The 27,382-nt window shown below is 41.9% G+C and overlaps 1 protein-coding gene across 1 annotated transcript in view; it reads right to left on the reverse strand.

The window, feature by feature from the left end:
* Positions 1 to 8,837: 8,837 nt before the first annotated feature.
* LOC114278285 (MLO-like protein 3) overlaps positions 8,838 to 27,382 on the reverse strand; it is a 36,822-nt gene continuing 18,277 nt past the window's right edge. Inside the window, exons 13-15 of the mRNA XM_082891599.1 lie at positions 10,874 to 10,941; positions 10,680 to 10,740; positions 8,838 to 9,429 (exon numbers count right to left, since the gene is read on the reverse strand). Coding sequence (XP_082747725.1) covers positions 9,049 to 9,429; positions 10,680 to 10,740; positions 10,874 to 10,941 — 510 coding nt within the window. The 3' untranslated portion in view covers positions 8,838 to 9,048. The remainder of the gene's footprint in view (positions 9,430 to 10,679; positions 10,741 to 10,873; positions 10,942 to 27,382) is intronic.

Here is a 27,382-nt window from a genome sequence, read left to right on the forward strand (position 1 = left end):
AACTTGCTGTCCTCATCTTCCCCAGCTTCAAAAACTTGAGGTAGATCGGTTTAGAATCATCTGATTCTGAACACGTGGAAGAACAAGTGGCCAAACTAATCGCCAAAGATTCAGACCGGTCAACCGCGAAAGTTGACGAAGCGATTAATTTGGCCTTTGAGGAAGCCGGATTGAACTATTCTGACCCTCCGTCTACATCAGGCTGAGGGGATGCCTTCGAAGATATTTTTCGAACTTGGGAGACCTTCCCAGCGATTACTCTAAAGATATGGGTAGGGAAAATCTTAAATAAATGGCACGGAAGAGGAACGCCGAACGCATGGCTGCCCGAAAAAAGGCCGAGGCCATCCGTTCCGGATTTGTCCCGACTGAATTTGTTTAACCTATTGTTGTAGAGGAATTGGCCCAGGTTGTCATCATTGAGACAGAAAAGGATGTCGAGTGCCCGATTACAGAAGAGCTGCTAATTTCGGAGGGTCGAGGCAAAAAAAGAAGCGCCGAAGGCAAAGGCGGCTCCGAAGATGGCCTTGTTGATAAGCAGCCACGCTTAGAGGAGTCGGTTGGGGTTGCTCCTTTCATTATTGAACCAAAGATAAAAAAACATGCCGATCTCCTCTGAAGCATCGGCTTTGAAAGATCCAGCTGTGGCATTAAGCTTGGCTGCCGCGATCTCCTTGCTGGTTGACATAGCGACCTTCCATGCCAAGCCAGACTTGGCAACGGTAGCATTAGCTGCTCAGTCGGCCTTTTTGGTAAGTGTTTATCCGTGAAATGTGATGATCTTTTGGTTTGCATTCGATGTTTCTTGGAATGTGACGATCCTTTGCTTTGCAGACAATTAGAAGGATCGCCGAATTAGGCCGACGCCAGCGTGATGCTGTTGAAAGGATTGGCCGTTTGCAATCGGAAGTTGATGGCCAAAGGAGCAGGGCGGAGTTTGAGGCAATGAGGGCTGCAATGGAAAGTGCACGGGCAGAGGCTGAGAAGGAATGGGCCAGGACTGCTGATCAACTCAGGTCTGACGCCGAGGAGAGGGCAAGCACGAGCGAGGAATCGCTCAAGTTAGCCATGGAGGCACTTGCGAAACTGGAGGTCGAGTTGGAAGGGTTGAAGCAGGACAAGGAAAAAGCCAAATTTGAGGCTTCCGCGGCGTTCGAGGCTCGGAAAAGCGCCGCTTTTAATGACTACATAGAAGAAGTCCCCAAATTTGAGAATCGGGGATTCAGACACGGCTGGCTCAAAGCCCTTGTTGCCTGGAGTTACATTGGCCATGCCAATTCCATATGAGCAAGTGGACGTTGAGCCGCTTAAGTCTAATCTTGAGATGTGATTTGGGTGACATTCTAGTTTTGTTAGGCTTTACTCAATTGAATGTATGCTTTTTGTTAGTTGACTTCCGTCTTTTTTGGATTTTCATATGTAAAATGTCCGCTGCTAGCGCCCAATTTATGAATGAAAATTTTTTATGCTCTCAAATGATTTCTCGTATTGTTTACTGTATGAGTATATAGTTAGGAGAATTAACAGTTAGGACAAAATGTCAAGCTTACGCAAGACGGCAGACTTAATCAGCCGATTAAAATTAGGGATCTGATTTAATCATAAACAAAATGGATTTATGACTACTGTTCAGATAAATCGATTCGTGAAATGGCTGGGGCACTCAAGCCGTCTAGATTGATAAATCTGCCCTTGCCCCAGCTGGTTCATGAACGTAGAACGCCAATTAACACGTTACTTATGAATCTTGTACTCGAGAATCGATTTTTGGAACGGCTGTGGCGCTCAAGCCGTCTAGATTGATGAATCTGCCCTTGCCCCAGCTGGTTCATGAACATAGAACGCCGATTACCACGTTACTTATGAATCTTGTACTGGAGAATCGATTCGTGGAACAGCTGGGGCGCTCAAGCCGTCTAGATTGATAAATTTGCCCTTGCCCCAGTTGGTTCATGAACGTAGAACGTCGATTACCACGTTACTTATGAATCTTGTATTGGAGAATCGATTCGTGGAACGGCTGGGGTGCTCAAGCCGTCTAGATTGATGAATCTGCCTTTGCCCCAGCTGGTTCATGAACGTAGAACGCCGATTAACAGTGGTGGATGGGGCGATTGGGGCAGATGACTCGGTCGGCGCCGGGCTGTTGATGCTTTAATATCAATGAGATTGCCTCGGAGGTGCTGCCCTCGTAGGGAATAAATGGGCGTGTACTTCGTGAATGAGGGTCCTATTTATGTTCTGAGTCAACAACTCAGTCCAGCTCTTGGAAGAAGATTAAACGAGTGCAAATGTCAAATAAGCTTTTCTTCAACAGCAGAGGTGAAACGAAGACGCTAGCTGAGTTGGGAGGTGCCATGAGTCGAAGCGGTGAACCTTTGCGGACGGGCAATAGGACTTCGAGGGATCGGGAGGGACATCAATCTCCTCGTCGTCGAAGTAGGTCGCCTTAGAGGGACAAACAGCCACAGCGTAAGTCTCATCAACCTCGTCTTGGAAGGGAATCTGACGTGACTCCTCGCCCATTAAGTTTTGCGGTCTTCGTGGGTAATAGACCAATGACAGAGAAGGATTCGATCATTCGAGATCCAAATGTGGCAGTCGAGTTTGCTCGACAGATTTTTCCACCCGAAGTTCAGCAGTCGATGGTAGGGCTGCCGGACTTTGAAGTGTTTCGTGAAGGCGTTCACGGGGCAATCAGGGGATTGTACACAGCTTATGAGATCGGCATGCATCTCCGCGCGGCTCGCCACGACATAGAACAGAGAGATGAATGCATTCGGAAGTTAGAAGCTCGCACCGAGAATGCCGAGCGTGAGCTAAGAAAAATCAAGTCTGCCGGGCCCCAAGCAACCAGCCACCCTAACTCGGTTGTCGAAAAGAGGGTTACTCAGAGGCTGATAGGTGACACGATCGCCGATCGTAATACAGCTAGCATGTTTGCGATCGACACCGCGAGGGCTACGGCCTATGAAAAAGGCTTCCACAACGGTCGAAAGGTCAGAATTCAAAAGACCAAGGAGAAACTCGCCGAAGAGGTCTGCCAATGTGAAAATCGTGGATTTAGGCACGGTTGGATCAAGGCACTTCAACAAGCTGAGGATCTCCACGTGGCAGGGTCAGATTCGGCGTTGAGAAGAGTGATTTACCAACAGAATGATTTACCCTTCTCTGCTTTCGAAATTGAGAAGAGTGATGATGTAGAAGCCGCCGAACCGAAGAAAACCTTGTAATGATTACGTAGATTGAAAGTGAAAGTATGTAATTATTAGCTGATTTTAATAAAATGCTTAGTTCTCAATTTGTAATGCACTTATTACGCATTTTATATTAGTACACGTTTTATTCCGAATGTGCGCATGTATTACGTTTATATGGCCTAAACAATCTAATTTGAATAGTACATTGTTTATTTCAATTTTGCCTGTTTCAACTTTGTTTAGCTGTAATTTTTATTCGGCACACGTGTATTTCAACTTCGGAGGCGTCACGCGCCGAGGGCGCTCCGAATCCAGAGGCTTTTTTGGCCCAAAGACGTCGTGTGCCGATAGGGTGCCGAATCCGGAGACTCTCATCTTTAACTGTCGTTTAGATAATTGGGCCATTTTAACTTCGAGAAGCCGAAAATTAGTACATGGAATGGCTGTGGCCAATATCGATCGGCATCCGTCTTTTGGAGTTCAGTGTTTAATGAAATCGCCTCGGGATCACTGCAAGGGTTTAGAAATAAATCGCCTCGGACTCTTCGTGCAAGTAACTGTGTTTAGACTCGATTTTAAACAATTGCGCCGCGTGGGATTGGATAAGTATGAATGTCAAATGGAGTTTTCTTCAATCAGCAGAGGAGAAGCTCGAACTTTGGCTGAGCATGATACTGCAATGAATCGTAGTAGGGAACCCACCCATGCGAGAGGTGGGGCGTTCAAAGAACGAGAAAAACGTCAGCCCCCAAGTCGTCGAAGCAGATCACCCCGAAAGGAGAAACAGCAACGGGGAAGTTCTCCGTCACCGCGACCGAGAAATAAGGCCGACGTAGTGCCGCGACCGTTGAGTGTTACTGTTTTCGTGGGGGATTCCTTTCTTGTCCTGGATCTTGGCCTTGACGCTGTCTATGGTGTCAAAGTTCTCCACCTCAAGGGTGATTGTCTCGCCCGTATGAACATCGTGTATTCAAGCCCGGCTAGATCAAAGCTTTTCAAGCTACGGATGCCCTCCTTCTACTGCGGGCGTCAATTCGGTGCCGCCGCTGTACCAACACGACCACTTCCCCTTTTTCGCCTTTGAAGTTTGAGAGGGACGAGGATGAAGGCGACGCCGTATGAAAATAGATATTGTAATGTTCGAACGCGGATTGCGTTTTTGTAATTACTGTTTAATCAAATAAAATGTGTTATTTTAAAAGTGCATATATCTCGTTCTGAATTTTTTATGTTTAATTAGGCATATTATTTCGAATGTTGGCACGTTTTGTTTTGTTCACGTGGTTATACGGCCCTTGAGCGTCGCCCGGTGGGACATTATTTGGTTAGCCAAATATGAAGGCTCTAATCGGCCAATCGTGATATTCACAAAGGGCGCTCCAAATCCAGAGGCTTTTATCGGCCAATCGTGATATCCACGAAGGGCGCTCCGAATCCGGAGGCTTTTTCGGCCCAAGGACGTCATGCGCCGATGGGGCTCTGAATCCAGAGTCTTTAATCGGCCAATCATGATATCCACGAAGGGCGCTCTGAATCCAGAGGCTTTTATCGACCAATCGTGATATCCACGAAGGGCGCTCCGAATCCGGAGGCTTTAATCGGCCAATCGTGATATCCACGAAGGGCACTCCGAATTCGGAGGCTTTTTCGGCCCAAGGACGTCATGCGCCGATGGGGCTCCGAATCCGAAGGCTTTAATCGGCCAATCGTGATATCCATGAAGAGCGCTCCGAATCCGAAGGCTTTAATCGGCCAATCGTGATATCCACGAAGGGCGCTCCGAATCCGAAGGCTTTTATTGGCCAATCGTGATATCCACGAAGGGCGCTCCGAATCCGGAGGCTTTTATCGGCCAATCGTGATATCCACGAAGGGCGCTCCGAATCCGGAGGCTTTTATCGGCCAATCGTGATATCCACGAAGGGCGCTCCGAATCTGAAGGCTTTTCCCGTCGCAGCACTTTTTAATTATATTTGGCATTGGGTGGGATTACAACTTTTCAACAAGAATCCTTGCATTTCAAAAGTGGGATGTGTACATGGAGAATCATTTAGAGCTAGGATCATTCCCACAAGTCGGGTTTAATGACAGAATTTTCGCAAGTGCTTCGGGTTCCAGGGCCGTGGCAGACTCTTTCTTGACATATTTCTCAGCCGATATGGAATCTATACGATAATGGCCATCTCAGTTAGGACCCAATTTTCCATCAACCTGTTTCTTGTCACCCGGAAGTACCTTCAGGATTAACTCTCTCGGTGCGGCGATGCAGCTGAACGCGTTGATTATGCGACTTGGCAAGCTGCTGCTGGTATCGCCTAGGGCTTCCGTGGCTTCAGTGGAGTTGACCTGCGACTCCGTTGGTGTCTTTCTAGAGAGGAGATAACATGCTTGTGCGGATTGCTGGGAACCACGGATTTGCTCAATGTCGTGTTCGGTCGGGAAGCGTAGCAGCTGATGATAGGTGCTTAGGACGGCCTGAATAGTATGCAACCAAGTTTGCCCCATAATGAGATTATACAGCGATGGAAGCTTGACAACCAAGAATTCCACATCTATTGTTTGGGAGCCCGCTCGAACGAGAAATGTGATTTTCCCCAATGGGTACTCTGGATTTGCGTTGAAGCCGAATAATGGATGAGGAGCTAGAGACAGGTCTGATTCGTTAAAGCCGAGTTTGATGAAGGTCTTGTAATACATGACCTCGAAAGTGCTCCCCTGGTCTATGAGGACGCGTTCAATGGTAAATCGGTTTACGTGAAGTTCAATGACTAATGGATCAATATGGGGAAGCGTTATGTCGATAAGATCGGAATCGTCGAAGATAATACTCGGAGCTTCGTGGGTCCATTTCGTCAGTGTGCGTTGCTTCTGGGGGGCTGACCGAATTGTGTGTACGGTAAGAGGCGTTGGAAGGCTGTATATCATATGAATGACGCCGAGCGGAGGTGAATCCTGCCGAAGGGCAACTGTTTTGATTGTGTTCTTTCGGACATGTTGCTGGAGCCGACCATCTTGCACCAATTCCTCATGGTGGTCCTTCAAAGCATAGCAACTGTCCGTATCATGGCTGTGATCTTTGTGATATTCGCACTGCCTATCCTGCCTTCTCGTATCAGGAGGTCCCACCATTTTGGACAGCCATTTGAAGAACGGAAGATGTTGAATTTTGGACATAACCGAGCTGATTGACTCTAACAGCTCCGTGTATTTCTTGTTGGTGCGCTTTGTGCGCCTAGTATCAACTTGCAGTTGCTCATTTGCTCGGTGTGAGCATTGATCGCTTGATCGGCGAGAATCCTGTTTCTTGTCTCGTTTAGCCCGCTGTCGTGGTTCGGGGCTCTGAGATGGTACAGAACTTATTGGCTAAGCAATTTCAGGAGGGGCCGTTTTGTTGGCCATTTGTCCGGCTTTGACCCACAAGGCGTCATATTCCACTTTGCAGTATTCCTCTACTTTCTTCATCAACCCCCAGACTGTCTTGGGGGGTTTTCTAGTCAAGGAACTGCGGAGGGCACTATCTAGATGTAATCCCATTTTGAAGGCGGTGATGGCCATGGAGTCGTTGCAAGCGTCATCAACAAGATTAAAGCATTCCCAATATCGCACCGAATATGCTCTTAGTGTTTCTCCTGGCAAGATTTGTATTGCCCAGAGAGAGTCGGCTTGTTTCGGCTGGACCTCGTTAGTGATGAATCTGGCCCTGAAGGATTTATGTAATTGGTGGAAGGTTTTGATGAAGCTAGCTCCAATTTATAATACCACCTGACAGCCAACGGTCCCAAACTGCTAGGAAATATTCAGCACATGAGGGCCTCGTCGTCTGCATGCAACATCATTGCTTGCTTGTAGTGGCAGATGTGGTCGGTGGGGTCTGATTTGCCGTCGTACAAGGTGAATGACGGTGCTTTGAATTTCTTGGGTAGGACTGCCTTTGCAATCCGTCGTACGAACAGATCGTGTTGATCTCCGTCTGAACTATTCCTTCTTCGCTTGTGCCTTATACGGGGACTTTCTTCAGAAGAACTGGTAGTTTCAGGTCGCCCCTTCTTCCTGGGCTCCGGGGATAACGAGTCGGAGTCGCTATTAGTGTCGTCCTGTCGGGCTCGAGGTCGTCGACCACCTGCCCTCGGAGGTCATTCCGGATTTAGGCGTACAGCTTGTTTGGACTTTGCCACTTCCAAGGCCAAATCTTCACGAAGATGTTCGTTTTCTGCGATCATGTTCTCCAACCTTTGTTCGTTTTGCTTTGCCTGTTCCATGATCGCTTGCATTGCTTCATGCTCTGGAGTCAAAGGTGAGGCGAAATTCAGAGCACGTCTTATGAGGATGGTGTCCGGTCCAAGCATGTTTGGTGGAGTGAGGTCGTCTCTCGGCGTGGTTTCATCAGTGACTATTGGAGTGTCCTCCGTCACGCCCGCCATGGATATGCTTGAGTATTTCCACAGACGGCGCCAATTGTGGAGAAGTGGTTTGGAAATACTCTTCTGATCCTGGGGGACGCTCGTGATCCGCTGATAGTCACCTGAAAAGGAATCAACACTCCGGTCGGGGGTACCGGAATTAGCACTCCGACGGACAAGTCAGTCTCAACTCTCAAGATTACTTATATTCTAAGTTAAGCACAACAAATTCTCACATACCTTTCTTAGTCTGTTGTTCCTTTATTTATACTCGTTTCCTGGGCCGCGAGGCCAGGTTCACTTTTCACTCATTACCCTTTTATTTACTCGGCTCCATAGTTCAGTATCTACTCGTCTTATCTGTTTTATTTGGCTTCCTGATCATCAGGAAAGAGCCGAGTAATATCTGTCTTCTAGAGTACGCTTCTGATTCTTCCAATTATCCAGCCCCCACAGTGCTGGACCGTCATTGGAAAATGTTCAAGTTGGAGACACCCAATATTGCTTGAAACAACAAGGACACATTAGTGGATGTCGATATATGGTGACATCCATACAATATAATAGATAGATTGGGGATTGGATGGAAAAGAGGTTTACAACCACTTGAAAATATGAAAAAACTATAAGTTAAGGAGAAAGATGTCGCTAGTGCCTTCGTTGTTGAGCCACAAGGACACTTTAAGAATATCATTCTTGTAAAAAAATAAATTTTGCAAGGTAGACTCAGAGTTTTGGACTCAATTTGGAAGAGAGAGAGAGAGAGTGGACTTAGAATTTCAAACTCAATTCTCATGTTTGATTCAAGGAATTGGAGGCTTAAGGAGACAATTTTAATTGAGGTATATTTTTTGAATATTTTTTTTTTGTACATTTTATTATTTAAATTATTTTTTCTCATTTTTTAAATGAAAATTATTATTAGAGCTTATTTTATATATTAAGGGGTCTAATTGATATTTTGATAATACTTTGGGAGATAATGTAAAATGAAATTTGAAATCAAGTTTCGATGCCACATTAATTAATTTTTGAGTAATAGTTTGAGAGTTAAAAATAAAAATTTCTTCAAATTCCTCCCAGTGCAAAAATTACTAATTTCATAACAAATTGTCAATATCTTATCATCACCATATAACTAAACTTATATTGGGAAAATAATTTTCTTAATATTATCTTTTAGTTATTCTACATTTCAAAAAGAGGGGGAAAAAATTTAAATAAAAAAATTACAAGATTATTAAAAAATATATAAAAAATTCATTTAAAATTATCATGTTAGTCTCAAATTATTTCATGCCGGCCTTAGTTGATGAAAACCTCTCCTAATTCGATTTCTACTTACAATAATTTACAAAATGAATAATTCATATCATTCAAACGTGACGCGTGATGAGCCATCAATTAAACTGGTCTCCACATTAAAGGAAGCAAGATCCTTTACCATTTCAATTTCCTTTATCTCGCCTCACTGTTGGCAATTCTACCACCCCAGCTTGGTATGGAAGCCATGTAGGGTCTGGTGCTCGATGATCATCTAGTGTATCTACTTTTTCTTCAGTGATCTCTCCTCTGTTAGAGAAATTATTCTTGTTGGTTTGATCAGTTGGAATTGGAGTAGTTGAAGTGGGTCGGTGATGATGGTGAGATGAGAAATCAGTGGGACTGTTTCTGAGGCTCCAATCAGGTGTTGACAATGAAGTTCGAGGAGACATTAATAATGAACACTGTTCTTGCTTCTTCCTCTTCACTCTCACCTCGGCATGCCATTGCTTTATAATGTTGGCTATTTTCTCTTCTAGTACCTTACTCTTAAATTGTGATCCCATCTGTCACCAAACAATCCATTATTATGTATTTAGGGATACATAATTTTTTTCCAGAAAATTGCACCCAATATCCATTTATTTTAGGGTAAATTATACAAATGGTCCCTATAGTTTACATGATGTGTCAATTTGGTCTCTGTTATTTTAATCTCCGCGATTTGGCTCCTTAATTTAATAGATTATGACATTTTATTGCAATAAATAACGGTTGTTAAGTTTAGTGGATGGAAAGTCTACACAATGTGTCAATTTGGTCTTTGTAGTTTACACAATGTGTCGATTTGGTCCCTGTTGTTTTAATTTGCTCGATTTTGATAGGGACCAAATTGACACATTATGTAAACTACAGGGACTAAATTGACACATAGTTTGCCTTTTCGCCCACCAAGCTTAACAACCGTTATTTATTTGACTAAAATAACACAATCTGTTAAATTAAGGAGTAAAATCGAGCAAATTGAAACAAAATGGACCAAATTGATATATTGTGTAAACTATTAGAACTATTTGTATAATTTACCCGTTATTTTATGTGGCTTACATTTCAGAAAAATAAATGTCTTAGCAACATATTTTGCATTCATTTTGAATTGGGTCTACACTCAACAAAAAATGAATGTTATTCTCACTCAACTATTTTATCCTAAATTTGCATTTTTGTGATAATATATATATATATATATGCCCAATTTCTAATACATTTAAAGGATTCAAGAATATGTGAATAAAATATATGCTAAATTTTTTATTTTTTTTTTATTTTTTTTTTCTTTTCAAATATCTATCCAAATTTATTATCCAAACACAGACTAAATAAAACTTAATTTTTATAACAATAATACTATATACCCAGAAAAATTATCCTATATATATTAGTATGGACCACTATCATTTTGGGTGTGGCCTAACTCCTACCAACTTTAAATCAACACCACAAACCTCATTTTTGGAATAAATTTTGAAATAAAAATCCACACTATATAGCATTTTATTTTTATAATCATAATAATATATATGGATACATATGAAAAACAATATTCTACTATTTATATAGTAGAAATATTATAATGAAAAAATACTCAAAAAATGCTCAAAATTTAAATGTATAGTATAAATTTGAATTTTGTATGGTGTAAGCCACACTCAAGATGAACTTGATCACATATTTCAAAGTCTTAGCATTTTTCTCAATATTAATATTATTGTAAAAATATGTAACATGTTAGTAATAGTACTAGTAGTAGTTTCACCTGTGTCACAAGTGCATAAAGGGGAAGTGTAATATAGCTGCACAGAACCTGAACTGCCACCCTGAGGAATAAAATCATAATGGAATTAGTAATGAAAAACAAACATGAATTTGAAATAATTTCACAATAGTTTTATGCACTAAAATAGGTGGCGGTGGCAATGAAAAATGCAAGTTTATATAGATGCTTCTTACGCTAACACAACTCTTGTCACAATAATCCCTGTGTGCTCATGATAGCATGAATTGAACCCAAACTGTATCTGCACTTCAAAAACACAAACTATAGTGAGTGTAAGAATATATTAATTTTAATAGTTCAACTTGTCTTGAAATTATGTTGAATGTGGAAAACATAAAACAACATTTCAGTGTATAAAAAATTAAATCACAAAAAAATATAAAAAAAAAATAAAAATTATTGGATGGCTCTAGACCAAATATTTGGCTTTGATTTGATCACACAGTCTATTCATGATAGGTTGTATGGACAAAGTGGAATTTGGGGTCTTACTATTAGGAATGTAAGAAAAATTGAAAAAATTGACCAAATCGAATCATATTGGTTATATTTGGTCAATTTTTTTAATATGAATCGGTCTGTGCAGTTTTTTAAATTAATTTTTTTAGTTTTCGGTTCGGTACCGGTTTAGGCACCTTGTACACCGAATTAAACCGAAATCGACCGAAAGTTTCACATATTAAATATAATATATATTAAATATATAATGAAGTTGGTTGAGTACAAAGTTCAGTTGATTCACTTAATTGTTTATTTTTTTTCTTAAATATTCCACGTTTGAAAATAGATATTGGCAATGTGATAAATTGTTAGTTTGCCACTTATATGTGTTTGAGTCAAGTTTTGCTACTACTATGCCTATATAACTATAAAAGATGTTTATGTTGTTTTCACTTTTTTGTTTTAACTCCACTTGATAGACTTGTTATTTAGTCTGATGGGATGATGGTTTTAAACTTTGGTTTTGCTTTGGTGTCAAGACTTTGGTTTTCAAATTATATTTTGTTTCTAATTCTATTTTAGTAAAAGCTTAAACACTTAGTATTTATTAATTCTTTTGTTTGTATTTTTGTGAATGGTTAGATTGGATATTGAAGCAATGTACAAATGGCTAATTCAATATTTTTATATAAATTATTTACCATATTACAAATTTAAGAAGTAACTCAAATTTGAAAGATCATAAATCGAAAATCGCACCGAGTCGAACCGTTTGAATTGGTGCAGTTTGGTGCGGTTTAGTGAAAAATTCGATTTGTATCTGTTGTTAATATAATATAACCAACATTATCAGTTCGGTGTAAAATTCACCTAAACACCAACCGTGCCGAACCGATTGTTGGAAATTTTGAGTTTCTAGGCTGATTTTTGGGCAATTTTTAGCCGAAATTGACGCGAGACCCATGCACCATTTGAGGTGGGTTTGAGTGGTGATGTGTTCTTTGTCACGTGTTGAATCATGCCTCGAAGACGATTCGTCAAAAACATTTCCGAATGAATAGAAAGTTGACTTCATTTTCGAGTTTGTAAAAATGGAAGTTGAAGAGACAAAGTGGATTTGCTTATTAAATGGCTTGTCCCACATTGAAAAATAAAGAGAGTTTATATAGGTTGGCATACTTGGGATGAGCCACATAGGGCACCCCAAGTTTTGTAAGAAAGGCAGTTATGGACAAAGTGTGTTTGACCCAAATCCACCACACGCGTGCCGCCGCCGCCGTTCAACCGGCCATGTCGGGTGTGTGGTGTGGGTCATGTCCTAACTTTAATGTTTTAGACAAAATTCATTTGAATTTTTTCAAAAACTTTCGAGGAAAAATTCAAAATTCCAAATTGAAATTCAAATTTGTGTAGGAAATTTTCAAATTCAAATCCAAACAGTGGCATCCCTTCATTCTTTGGTCACCTCTCTTCACTCCGACAGTTTTCAGATTCGCACCTATTTGGAGGAGTTCCAAACCCATCCGAGCAGTCACCATCTTGCCCATAAATTCAGACATTGTCCAAACAATTCCATCATTCGTTTTTCTCCTCTCTTTAAGTGCATACTTTTGCATATTTGTTCTTATGTGTTTCCGTAAGAGAGAATACAACATAGTCTGTTCACCAGTCCCAATCTCGTCGTGTTGTGTTGTTGGGTATAGTCGTTGCATCCTAGGAGGTCGGCGTCATTGTTCTCGAGCAACACAGTGAGGACGTAACGATCTTAAGGAAAGTGTATCCAACACACATCTCGACTTTTTCTATACTTCTGCATTTTCTACATCGTGTAAGTTCTATTCATATTATTTTATTTTATTTACAGTTTGTAGTCATTTTCTTTTCTTTTTGTGGTTTTCGGAAATATTATTCTGTTACAGAATAATTTTTTGGTTTCCAAAAAATAATTTAAATTATGAAATTATTTAGACTTTTATTATAAAAGTCATTTTGTATCTTTTTTTAATACACATAGTTCGCTTGTTTTAATAAATAGTTTCCTACAACTTAAGATCGTTATTTATTTTACTATTTAGTGTGTGTATTTATTTGGGTTTCTAAATTGTGAATTTCATAAACATGTCAACGGATAGTGCTGAGACTATTCCGATCGTGACCCCAACAGTCTCGGAACCACCGCCAGTGACTCCTACAGTGCCAATAAACCATGGAAAAAAATTGGAAAAATTCAATAGAACATAGTTTAAGATTAGCAGCAAAAAATGTTGTTTTATCTTACAACTTTGCATTTGGCCCAGTACATCCGTAAGGAGGCCCCTAAAGAGACAGAGGGGAAGGACGCTGATTGTCAACTTGTCGCTATGGTAGATGCCTGGAAACAAGGTGACTTCCTGTTTCAGAATTACACAATTAATGGACTTGACAATTCTTTATACAATATGTATTGTGTAAAGAAAACGGGCAAAGAACTATGGGAATCTCTTGAATTGAAATACAAAATAGAAGATGCTGGTGCAAAAAATTTTGTTGTCGGACATTTTCTAGATTTTAGAATGTTAGATTCTAAAACGATGATTGGTCAAGTCCAAGAAATTCAGTTGATCCTACATGATATCATTGCCGATGGAATTATTCAGACTGAATCATTTCAAATTGCTGCTATTATTGAAAACTTTCACCAGTATTGAAGGATTTCAAAAATTACCTTAAGCACAAGTGCAAGGAAATAAAGTTGGATGAACTTATTATGTGATTGAGGATTGAAGAGGACAACAGTAAATTCGAGAAGAAGTCTGGGAACCAAATCATGCAAGCTAAGGAAAATGTTATGGAACAATGACAAAGTTCGAGGTCCAACAACAACAAGAAGAGAAAGCATGATGGCAAAGGGTCCAAGTGTAGACACCCCATTTTTGACCGTCCTCAAGACTTGGACGTCACCGCTTAAACACTCGGTGATCATCCATATTTGTGTTCGTCTTGAGTTCCCGGAGGTCTCGGCTACGCGCCTTGCCTCAGAATCTCTCGACTAGACCGTTTTGTGTCTGGTTTTGCACCAAACACTTGTGTTTTTGCTTTGGAGGGCAGGGAATGGCTTTTGGGACATCCCTACACTCCACCGGTCGTGGCTTGAGACCACCGGCTGTGTCTTGTTGCTATCGGCCAAATGTTATGGCCGACCGGCCAATTTGACTGCCGGTCGATCACTTTGATGGCCGGCCGGCCAAATGTGGTTTTCAACAGATATTTCTGTAGACAGCTGGTAGCTATCATTCCAGGCCATACCCCAGCCCATGCCTAGACGTGGGACTTTTGAGGGGGCTGCAGATTGATATATCTATATCAATCAAGCTCTCTCAAAAAAAGAGAGATACAAGAGGAAGAGGAGGAGATATACAATCCAAGGAGCAAAAAATCTCCCTCTCTCTCTACATTTTTCTGCCTCTCTTTAAGGTTTAGGGCTTGTTTGTGCTCAAAAGTGCATTTTCTTTGCACTTTTGCATACAAACACCTAGTTCTCTACTCCCTTTATTGAGCTGAAGTCCTTGAAGGTGTTTTGGGATGATTTGAAGCCTTTTCTTGGTCCAAAAGTTGCTGATTTGCTGTTGTGCAACAAGGGTAAGACTTTTGTCCTTTTTTTACCCCTTTTTTGCAAAGCTTTTTAGCCTATCTTGCATCTATTTTTGAGCTTAGCATATAACATAGAAAAGTCTTGTTTTTGAGTGCTCTAAATAGTTTGTTAACGGTGTTTTAAGCTTTGGGGTTGTTTGACCCCTCTTAAGGCTTGTTTGGCCTTTATTTTGTGCCATTTCGGTTGAGCTCAGGGACCATTGTGTTTGGGCCTCCTCACCACTGAAATCTTGAGGGATTTCAGAGGTGAGGATGGTGCCTTGAGGTCCTAGGAAGGAGAGGGCCACCCCCTCTCCTTGTTGTCCTTGAAAAGGGCCATTTTTAGCCTCTTTAGGGAGCATATAGTTTGAGTGTGTATTGACCATGCCTTGATTGATTTTCATGCTTATTATGTCATAATAAAGCATTGTTGTATGTTGGTTTTGGTACACCATGCTTTCTTAGCATACATGCCTTGTAATGCCTTGTTTTAGCCTTAACATGTCCTATGCTTTGAGCCCTTATTCAAGCATGTTTAGGCCTAGCTTTGTGAAGCTTTTATATTTGTCTTGCCATGCTTAAGGTCTGTCCTTGGCTGTTTTGGTCGACCAAGACATGCATTGCATAGTCCCTTTGCATCTTGGATTGTTAGCCTCAAGTGTGTGAGTGTGTAGTGTGCGTTGCTTGCATCATTTTCAGTGGTTTGGAACCACTTACCATGCTATTTCAGTTCTCATAACATGCTTGCATGCATGCCTTTGATGCCTCTTTGATGCCTCTTTGATGCCTTAAAAGCTTGTGTTATATGCTCCATGTTTAGCCTCTTTTGTATGCTTCCATGTTTAAACCACTTAGATGCCATCTACGTGTTCCCTTTGCATGGTCTAGGCCTACTTTGAACCTGTTTTAAGCCCTCTTGGCCTTGTGAGGCTTGGTTGGCTTAGCCATGGTTTAAGTCTCCTTGACTAGCCTCAAGTACTTGGACCAATTGTACACTATGCTTGTCTTGGTTAAGTTGGTTTGGCACCACCATTAGCATGGTTTTCAGAGCTTATATTGCATGCCCTTAGTCCATGTTTAGTCTCTTCCAAGCGTGCTTGAGAGTTGCCTTTTGATGTTTAAATGTTGGCCCATTAACATGAGCATGTGTGTGTGTGTGTGTTGGTCCTCATGTTTGAGCACTTCGGCCACTGATTTCGGCATGCTTGCGAGCCATCCTAAATTAGTTTAAGTCCATCCCCTTTGCTTGATTGTGTGCTCACCCTGTATGTTTGCTTGCATACTTGCATATTCGCATTGTATTGCCATGTTGTATGCTAGTTCACATACTTAGGTTGCATTGCATTTGCATGTATGCTTCACCTCTTGATCAAGCCATGATAGAGGTTAAAAGCCCCTTGATTTGTTTATGTGCATTGCATTTCATTTGACATCAAAATGCACACTTGATGCTTTGGGCCATCATGCATGGAAATGCGCGATTGGTGGTCCGAGAATCGAGAATCATATCCCTTTGAATCATGAATATGATAAGGGGTGTGATTGGTGCATACATTGCTTGAAATACATTGCCATACCAAGTTCTGTCCTCTGTTGCTGTCAAAACAGATTCAGCAAGAATATTTGGCCGGCCGGTAGTTTTTAGTGCCGACCGGCAAAGAATGTTTGGCCGAGAGCTCAATGGATGGTCGATGACCACTTCAAAATGGCCGGTGATGATCCCACTCAGCCGGTGGTGTTCTACAACACCCAGAGAAGCAACCTTGGGAGTTGTGCAATTTTCAGAGAAGCAGAACAGTCAAAGTAGAGGCAAACTTGTGCATGGCATTGGATTTCCGAGCAAACCCGAGCACGCACGCATTGGATCCTCTTCCCGAGGCTTTTACTGCTTTCTTAGCTTAGTTAATTTCCTTAATTAATTAGGTGGTCTGTAATAATTAATTAGCTTGTAGGTTAATTAATTTGTATTATTCTTTGGCCCCCCTCCGAGCGAGGGTGAATTTGTAATAAGTGTGGGTGCGTGTGTGCATATCTTCCAACCCCCACTTTTTTCTCCCTTTTTACTTACCTGCTTTGATAGTTAGTATTAGGACATGTTTACTTTAGCATACCTTATGCTATGCATGCGTGCACCATTCATTAGTCTTGCATGCACCAGGCTCAGCGCATCATGCTAACTGCATAAGTATTTCAAATCTAACTTGAATACATGCTACTTGTGCATTTTCACATGTCATTCTTAGATTAGCCGAGCCTATTCTAGATTGCATTCTGTATGCGTTGCATTAGCCACTTAACATGAGTTAGGATCATGCATTGATTACTAACTAGCTTTTGTTTTGGCTCGGAGTACATTGTAAGTATTTTTATGCTTTAGCATACCGCATGCGTGTGAGTGTTGCCATAATAGCATGATTACCATGAGGCTAGCTACTTATGTGATATAACTGCTTGAATGCCTGTGGATGAAGGTTGGATTGTTTGAGTTGGGATAACTCGTTGAAATCCGTATTTTAGCCTACTTATGAGTAGCAAATTCCAAAGCGTTTTCCAAACAAACGGATATGTAATGTTTTGTTCCAAATTAGGCGATCTAGTCTATACTTGTTTGTTGCGCGCATAACATAGTAATTCTAGGCTAATAAATGGAATAAGAACACATAACATTTTCAAAACTAGATATCATGGTTAGTAGAGGCCGATCTACGGATCGGGCGAGAGGGGGTGCTCATAGCTGACCTTCCCCAATCGTACCCAAGCTCCCGAGCCGAGGCAACTTTGGTGATGACGGACACGTGGCCTTTGGCACCGAGTCAGGGTTTCCTAAATTCCCCCATAAAAAATATTTAGGTGGTGACTCTGTATCTGGCAAAGCAGTCCATGTTTGGCACTTCTTTCAAAAATCTGTTTCTCAAAACGATTTGCCGGATTTGGACTCTTTGGTTCAGATTAAGAACCGTGACAATTTGAGAGTCCTGAACTGTAGTGAACCCAAAACGAACAGGATGAGACTTGTCCTCCCGGGGCGTTCGGGGACGTCTACACCAAGCAAGCCTTCAAAGGTGAGAACAACAAAATATTCAAAGGCAAGTGCTATGTGTGTGATGGCGATGGACATCGAGCAAAGGATTATCGAAGCCGCAAGGATGAAGCAAGTTCCAGCAAGAAACTGGCATAGGCCAACATAACCAAAGGTTACGATTTTTCTGATGGATTGGCAGACATCAACCTTTCTGTAGTAGTCTCTGAGGCTAACTTGGTGGGCAACCCTAAATGATGGTGGGTGGATACTGGAGCAACTCGCCATATTTGTGCAGACAAGAAAATGTTCGCAACCTACAAAGTGGTGGAAAATGGCAATTAGCTTTTCATCGGAAACTCCTCCACATTAACTATAGAAGAAAAAGGGAAGATAGTGCTGAAGATGACCTTGGGAAAGGAACTCACTCTCAACAATGTACTCTATGTTCCAGAAATTCGCAACAAAATTTAGTTTCTGGGTCATTGTTGATTAAGAATGGGTTTAGGCTAGTGTTTGAATCTGAAATAGTTTACTAAGGCTGGAATGTATGTAGGCCATAGCTATATGACTGATGAGCTTTTTAAGCTCAATGTGTTAACTGTTGTACCAACTATTGCTTCTAATAATAAGAACAAATCTTTGGTTATATTATCGATCCTTCTCATTTATGGCATGGTAGATTAGGACATGCTAATTATGATTCTTTGCTTAGACTTGTAAATCTATAATGTTTACCTAATTTTAATTTTGATCCTAATCATACATGTGAAGTATGTGTTGAAGCTAAAATGACTAGAATATCATTTAATAAAATCGAGAGAAGTATTGAACCTCTAGGTTTAATTCTCACCGACATTAGTAATTTAAAATTTGTGCAAAGTAGAGGTGGTAAAAAATACTACAGAACTTTTATTGATGATTACACTAGATATTCGTATGTGTACTTATTGCAAATCAAAGATGAGGCCTTAGAAGCTTTTAGGCAATATAAGGTAGAAGTTGAAAATCAACTTGGCAAAAAGATTAAGATTGTGAGAAGTGATAGAGGCCGTGAATATGATGCACCATTTGATGGGTTCTACTCAGAACTTGGTGTTATTTATCAAACCACTACACCTTATTCTCCTCAGTCAAGCGAAGTGGGTGAAAGGATAAACCGCATTCTTAAAGAGATGAGGAATGCCTTGTTGATAAGTTCGGGTTTACCCCAGAACTTGTGGGGAGAGGCTATTTTATCAGCAAATTATATCCTAAATATGATACCTCATAAGAAAATTAACCAAACACCTTATGAATTATGAAAAGGTCATCGACCTTCTTATAATTACTTAAAAGTATGGGGTGCCTGGCAAAAGCAGCGATCCCTAGTCCTAAAAAGACTAAACTTGGACCAAGAACCGTTGGTTGTGTATTCATCAGTTATGCAAATAATAGTAGTGCATATCAGTTTTTAGTATTTAAATCAAGTATTCTCGATATAAATGCAAATATTATTATCGAGTCAAGAAAAGCATCCTTTTTCGAACATATCTTTCCTTGGAAAAAGGATGAAGAGAATCAAATTCTTGTAGATACAGTGACAATGGCTGAACAAGCCGAGTCGTCTGGATTAGAAGAGCTAAGTTCTTCTAATAAACGAACTTTAAAGCCACCATTGAAAGTGGCAAAGACCAAGAGGAATATGAGCCTACACGTGGAAAGAGACTAAAGACATCTAAATCTTTTTGTCCAGATTTTCTAACATTTATGTTAGAAAATGAGCCTCAAAGCTTTAAGGAAGCGATATCAAGTTCTAAAGCACCTTATAGAAAGAGGCAATAAATGGTGAAGCTGAGTCTATTCTACAAAACCATACTTGGGAGTTGGTTGATCTTCCTCTATGGTGAAAATAACTTGGATAAAATTGGATTTTCAAAAGGAAGATGGAAGCCAATACGTCAATTGATAAATACAAGGCTCGTCTTATAATTAAGGGGTATAGACAAAAGGAAGGTCTTAACTACTTTGACACCTCTCCTGTAACAAGAATAACATCCATTTGTATATTGATTGCTATAGCAGCTTTGTGTAATCTTGAAATACAGTAAATTGATGTTAAGACCGCCTTCTTAAATGGAAATTTAAATGAAGAAAACTACATGGAACAACCCGAGGGATTCAGAGTTCCTGGCCAAGAGAAGAAGGTTTGCAGACTTGTCAAATCTTTATATGGATTAAAGCAAGCACCAAAACAATGACATGAGAAATTTGATCATGTTATGATTTTGGATGGGTTTAGGATAAACGAGTGTGACAAATGTGTCTATGTCCAAAATACTAATTGAGGTTATGTCATCATTTGTCTCTATGTAGATGATATGCTCATCATTGGTAGTAATATCGAAATGATAAAGTCTACCAAGAAATTGTTAAACAAAAGGTTTGATATGAAAGATATAGGAGCAGCAGATGTCATACTTGGAATGAAAATTTCTAAAACATCTGATGAATATGCCTTATCTCAGCCTCATTACGTTGAGAAAATTCTGAAAAAAATTGGGAAGCATGACAACCGTCTTGCTAAGACACCTATAGATGCTAATGTTCATTTATTAAAGAATATAGGTGAAAGCATATCACAATTAGAGTACTCTCAAATCATTGGAAGCTTGATGTACTTAATGAACTGCACACGGCTTGATATAACCTTTGCAGTCAGCAAATTGAGTAGGTACACTAGTAATCTGGGGAAGGATCATTGGACAGCTATAATTAGGGTACTTAGATATCTAAAACATATCCAAAATTATGGATTGCATTATACAAAATATCCAGCAGTACTTGAAGGGTATAGTGATGCAAATTAGATATCGGATACCAATGATTCAAAGTCTACTAGTGGATATGTCTTTACTCTGGGAGGTGCAACAATCTCTTGAAAATCCTCTAAGCATACTTGCATTGCAAGGTCCATAATGGAATTAAAGTTTATCGCTTTGGATAAAACAGAAGAAGAAGCAGAGTGGCTTCAAAATTTTCTAGAAGATATTCTGATGTGGTCAAAACCTGTGCCAGCTATGTGCATACATTGTAATAATGAAACAGCAATAGAACAGGCACAAAATCATATGTATAACGGCAAGTCTCGACACATTTGTCGATGACATAATACCGTTAGGCAATTGCTCTCGAATGGTCTAATTATCATTGACTATATAAGATCTAGAGATAATATTGCGGATCCGTTAACAAAGGGGCTAGCCAGAGAGAAAGTGTTTAATTTATCAAGGGGAATGTGATTAAAGCCTATTAACTAAGAATTGCCATAATGGCAACCCAACCTAGAAGACTGGGGATTCCAAGAACTAGGTTCAATAGGACAACCGAATTATGTAGATTCCTCGATCACTAGAGAAAAGTGATCCCTGCAGCGTTGTCAAGATAAGCTTTGCTTTTAATGATTTTTATATCTTGGTTATCCAAGTGGAGTGTGGCAGGACATTCTTAATGTGAACTGAGCCGGTTGTATGAGAATTAACAAGGCTAAATTATCTAGAGCACTCACTGAGCCAAGTATAGTTCATGGCCAAAATGAACACAACTGTAGAACAAGACTGTGTCTAGTAATTCTCTGTGTGTAATCTATTGCCTTGACTTACACCAACGGCTAAACAGTTCAAGACATTGCATCCACTGGACCGCTAGTAAGTCCAATAGATTTTCACTATGGGAGGTTCAAAGCCAAAAGCTACCTATCCTGAAGTAGGGTATCTCCTTAATGTACTCTCTCGCATTTTTTTCATATTGTTGCATGTTTGTTTCCGTCAACTCCATTCATGTGGGAGATTGTTAGAAATTTTGAGTTTCTAGGCTTATTTTTTGGTAATTTTGAGCCCAAATTGACGTGGGACCCATGCATTATTTGAGGTGGGTCCGAGTGGTGACGTGTTCTTTGTCACGTGTTGAATCATGTCTCGAAGACGGTTCATCAAAAACATTTCCAAGCAAATGGGAAGTTGACGTCATTTTCAGTTTCGTGAAAATAAAAGTTGAAGAGACAAAGTGGGTTTGCTCATTAAATGGCTTGTCCCACATTGGAACAAAGAGAGAGTTTACATGAGTATATAAACTCTAGGTTGACATACTTGGGATTGGGATGGGTCCTAAGGGGCATCCCAAGTTTTGTAAGGATGAGAGTTATGGGCAAAGTGGGTTTGACCTAAATCTCCCACACGCACGCCCCGCCGTCGTCCGGCCGGGCACTGGTGCGTGGTGTGGGTCCTAATTTTAATTTTTTGGACAAAATTCATTTGAAAATTTTCAAAAACTTTTGCGGGAAAATTCAAATTTTTGTGAGAAATTTCCGAATTCAAACCCGAACAATGACATCCCTTCCTTCTTCGATCACCTCTCTTCATTCTAGCTGTTTTCATATTCGCACCTATTCAGAGGGGTTCCAAACCCATCTAAATAGTCGCCATCTTGCCTATAAATTCAGATCTTGTCCAAGTAATTCCATTATTCGTTTTTCTCTTCTCCTTGAGTGCATACTTCTGCATATTTGTTCTTCTATGTTTCTGTAAGAGAGAATACAACATAGTCTGTTCCCAGTCCCAATATCGTAGTGTTGTGTTGTTAGGTGTAGTCGTTGCATCTTGGGACGTTGGCATCATTGTTCTCTAGCACCATAGCGAGGATGTAACGATCTTAAGGAAAGTGTGTCCAACACACGCCTCAACTTTTTGTGTACTTCTACATTTTCTACATCATGTAAGTTCTATTTATATTATTTTATTTTTTTATAGTTTGTAGTTGTGGAAGCCGAATAAATAGAAGAGTCGGAAGGTGCGTACCCCAGAAATCAGATATTATTCGGCTCCATATTGCATGACTAGGATGACGAATACGTTAGGAAGGCCGAATAGCCGGAGATCAGTAGCTCCGAATAAATAAAAGGGGAATGGGATAAAAGTAGGCTCAGGCCCCAAGGCCCAAAAAGCAAGTATAAATATAAGAACCACAGATTTAGAAAGGTATGTAAGAATCACTTCCCTTAACTTAGGAAACAAGCTATCCTGAGTGTCTGAACTGACTTGCTCGTCGGAGTGCTAATTCCGGCACCCCCGACCGGAGTGTTTGTATCTTTTCAGGTGACTAGCTGAGGATCACTAGCGTCTCCCAGGATCTGAAGAGTATTTCCAAACCACTTCTCCACAATTGGCGCCGTCTGTGGGAATACTCAAATACATCCATAGCAGGCGTGACTGAAGATCCTTCGATAGCCACTGACGAGACCACACAGAGAGATGACCTCACTCTAGCAAACTCGCTTGGACCAAAAACCATCGCAACAAGACTTGCCTTGGACCTCTCCTCATCTTCAAACCCAACGCAAAAGACAATACAAGCGACCATGGCACAAGCTAGGCAAACCAAACAGAGGTTGGACAACGTCATCGCTGAGAACGAACGCCTTCGTCGCGATCTAGCCTCGAAAATAGCAAAATCCAAACAAATAATGCGCCAGGCTTCTGAGCGACCCCCGAGGGCAGATGAACGACGATCTCGAGCCCGACAGCAAGAAACTGACGGTCGCTATGCCTCAACAGATCATCTTGAGAAGTTGGCAAATGACGAACGTCTCCAACAATGCGTCCGGAGAAGTGCGACCAAAACACCAGTCCTTCCGAATGATGCATTTCCGCTTGACACCGTCCACGTGATATACAGCCTGCTAGTAGCCCCAGTCGTGCATGCAATCCAATCACATCCAGGCCCCCAACAGCAACTCATGCCAGCAAAGCGACTCTAAGAAACGCCAAGTATCACCTTTGACGACTCTGGTTTGATTGGCTTAACACTCTCTCACATCGATCCATTGGTTGTTGAGCTACGCGTAAACCGGTTCACTGTCGAACGCGTTCTTATCGACCAGAGCAGTACTTCGGAGGTTATGTATTATAAAACCTTCATCAAACTCGGATTCAACGAATCAAACCTGACTCCGGCTCCTTATCCACTATTTGGCTTCAATGCCAATCCAGAGTACCCATTGGGAAAGATCAGCTTACCCGTTCGAGCAGGTTCCAGAACGGTGGATGTGAAATTCTTGGTTGTCAGGCTGCCATCACCGTACAATCTCATCATGGGGCGATCGTGGTTGCATACCTTGCAGGCCGTCCTAAGCACCTATCATCAACTGCTACGTTTCCCAACAGAACACGGCATTGAGCAAATCCGTGGCTCCCAGAAATCGGTACAAGCATGTTATCTCCTTGTCGCCAAAATGCCAAAGGAACTGCAAGTAAACTCCATTGAGGTGCCGAATCGGGAGATCCTTGATGACGTTGGGCGGCATCCAAATGAGAAGGCCACGGAAGGTTTAGACCAAGTTGACATCGATGGAAGCCCAGAAAAGTTCTTCATGGTCGGCGCTTCTCTGAATCAAGCCGACAGGCAGCAACTGATCTCTTTCTTGCTCAACAACCTCAACGTCTTTGCATGGACTCCGTATGAAATGCCAGGAACAGACCCGTCAGTTTCACAGCACCATCTGAATATCGATCCCAAATGTAAGCCGATCATTCAGAAAGGCCGACGGTCAGCCGCTGAGCACACTGCCGCTGTTGTTGAGGAGGTAGACAGACTGCTTGACGCCGGGGCAATTAGAGAAGTCACTTACCCTACGTGGCTCTCCAATACAGTGGTGGTGAAGAAGAAAAATGGGACTTGGCGAGTGTGCGTCGATTTCACGGATCTGAACAAAGCTTGCCCCAAAGACTATTTTTCTCTACCCAAAATTGACCAGCTTGTCAATGCGACGGCACGCCATCAACGCATGAGCTTCATCGATGCTTATAGAGGCTACCATCAAATCGCCATGCATCTAGATGACCAGGACAAAACCACATTCCTCACCCCAAGAGGAACCTACTGCTCTAAAGTTATGCCTTTTGGACTGAAGAATGCAGGGGCAACCTACCAAAGACTGGTCACCGCCATGTTCAAAGAGCAACTCGGCCACACTATGGAAGTATACATCAATGATATGGTGGTCAAGTCCAAAGAAGAACAAAATTATATAGCCGATCTAGAAAATACATTCAGCATCTCACGCAAATACAGAATGAAACTGAACGCTTCCAAGTGTGCGTTCGGAATCGGCTCTGGCAAATTCCTGGGTTACATCATCAATCACTGAGGAATCGAAGCCAACCCGAGGCAAGTCACAGCAATCTTGGAACTCGACTCCCCCCGTTCAGTAAAAGAAGTCCAAAAGTTGATGGGGATGGCCGCTGCACTCAACAGGTTCATCAGCCGGTCTACAGATCGCTGCCGACAATTCTTTCAAACACTACGGTAGGGTAAGGCTTTTGAATGGTCCGCCGAATGCGAAAAAGCTTTCAACAGACTCAAGACCTACCTCCGCTCAGTACCTCTCTTGACAACACTCACCACTGGTGACCCGCTCATTCTATATCTGGCAGTTTCCGATAGGGCCGTCAGCGTCGTACTGCTAAAAGAGAATGAGGGGGATCAACGGCCAGTTTATTATGTGAGCAAGGCAATGGTTGACACCAAAACACACTACCGTCCACTGGAAAAACTCATCTTAGCCCTAGTCATGGTGGCAAGAAAACTGATGCATTACTTCCAGGGACATAGCATTGGGGTGCTAACAGATTATCCCCTCTGATCAGTACTACGGAATGCAGAAGCATCAGGATGTGTTTCAAAATGGGCTCTTGAACTCGGCCAATACGACATTCAGTTTTTACCTAAAACCGCAATCAAGGGGCAGGTGTTGGCCGACTTTGTTGCCGAATTCACCGGCGAGCTTGCTAACCTCAAACCTGACGAAGTTCGACCAAAGTCGAACTGGAGAATTTATGTCGGGGATATTTGGCAATTATATTGTGATGGATCGTCTAACCAAAGGGGCAGCGGCGCCGGAGTTGTAATCATGTCTCCAGACGGCGCAGTAATTGAGCAGGCCGTCAAGCTTGGCTTCGAAGCATCAAATAACGAAGCCGAATACGAAGCCCTTCTAGCCAGTCTGCAGAATGCGCACCTTCTTGGCGCTCGGCGTCTGCTTGTGTTTTGTGATTCAAAATTGGTAATTAGTCAGCTAAAAGGGGAGTACGCGGCAAGAAACGATCGTATGGCAGCCTACATGAAAACGGCCAACTCCTTGCTGGCAAAATTTGACCATCAAGAACTGAACCAAATAACACGCGACCAGAACACACACGCGGATGCCTTGGCGTGCCTAGCCTCCGCCATCAATTCTGAAATCAAACAGACCATCGAAGTAGGTTTCATCCCGGAGCCGAGTATTGGCCCTTCGGAGGAAATCCATGTCAACGTTATAGAATCTGCACCAAGCTGGATGGACCCCATTGTTGCATTCCTCTCTTCTGAACAACTCCTAGAGGACAAAAAAGAAGCACACAAGCTGTGAAATAAAGCCCTGCGATACTATCTGGATCTGCAATGAGGGCTTTATAAAAAGTCCCTCTCTGATCCATATTTGGAATGCGTGCACTCCGACAAAGTGGAGGAGCTTCTGACAGAGATACATGAGGGAAGTTGTGGTGCCCATTCTGGCGGACGCTCCCTGGCCCATCAAGCTATAACACAAGGGTATTATTAGCCGACAATGAGAGCTGACGCGGAGAGTTATGTAAAAAAATACGAACAGTGCCAAAAGTTCTCCCCATTAACCCATCTGTCTGCCAAAGGGTTGAACTCTATCACCAGCCCCTGGCCGTTTACTCAGTGGGGACTTGATATCGTAGGACCATTGCCGAGGGCCCCAGGAAACAAGCGATTCTTAATCGTCGCGACAGATTACTTCACAAAATGGGTCGAAGCGGGGGCTTTAACACATATACGAGATGCCGACATTAAGCACTTTGTATGGAGAAACATCATAACACGATTCGGCATTCCGAGAGCTCTCATCTCAGACAATGGCACCCAGTTCGATTGTGGCGTATATCGAGAGTTATGCAGCAAATATGGCATTCGGCCTTACTTCTCTACACCGGCCTACCCCCAAAGCAATGGTCAAGCCGAAGCCTCTAACAAATCCATCTTAGACGGCATCAAAAAAAGGCTGAAAAAAGCTAAAGGCAAATGGGTCGAAGAATTGCCAAGTGTATTGTGGGTTCATCGTACTATGCCGAGGAGATCCACTGGAGAAACGCCGTTTGCTCTATGCTTTGGAACCCAGGCAATCTTACCCCTGGAAATCGGCCTCCTAACTCTGAAATCGTAAGTTTTTGATACAGGCCAAAACGACATGATGCTTGCCCTGGATCTGATTCTAATCGATGTATGAAGTGACCGCGCCCTGGCATCCATGGCACAGTATCAGCAACAGCTCACCAAGTCGTATAATCAGCGAGTTCAGTTGCGCCGATACACGCCAGGAGAGTTGGTCCTAAAGAAGGTACTTCCAGCCGACCGAAGACCGGCCGATGGAAAATTGGGTCCAAACTGGGACGGCCCCTATCAGATAGAATCCATCGCAGGAACAGGGGCATACCGGCTCTCAGACATGTCAGGAAGAAGCCTACCACGGCCTTGGAATTCAACACATTTACGTAAATTCTATCATTGACCCGAC

The sequence above is a fragment of the Camellia sinensis genome, chromosome 10, assembly GCF_055761805.1.
Source record: "Camellia sinensis isolate YWXY chromosome 10, ASM5576180v1, whole genome shotgun sequence".
Lineage (NCBI taxonomy): Eukaryota > Viridiplantae > Streptophyta > Magnoliopsida > Ericales > Theaceae > Camellia > Camellia sinensis.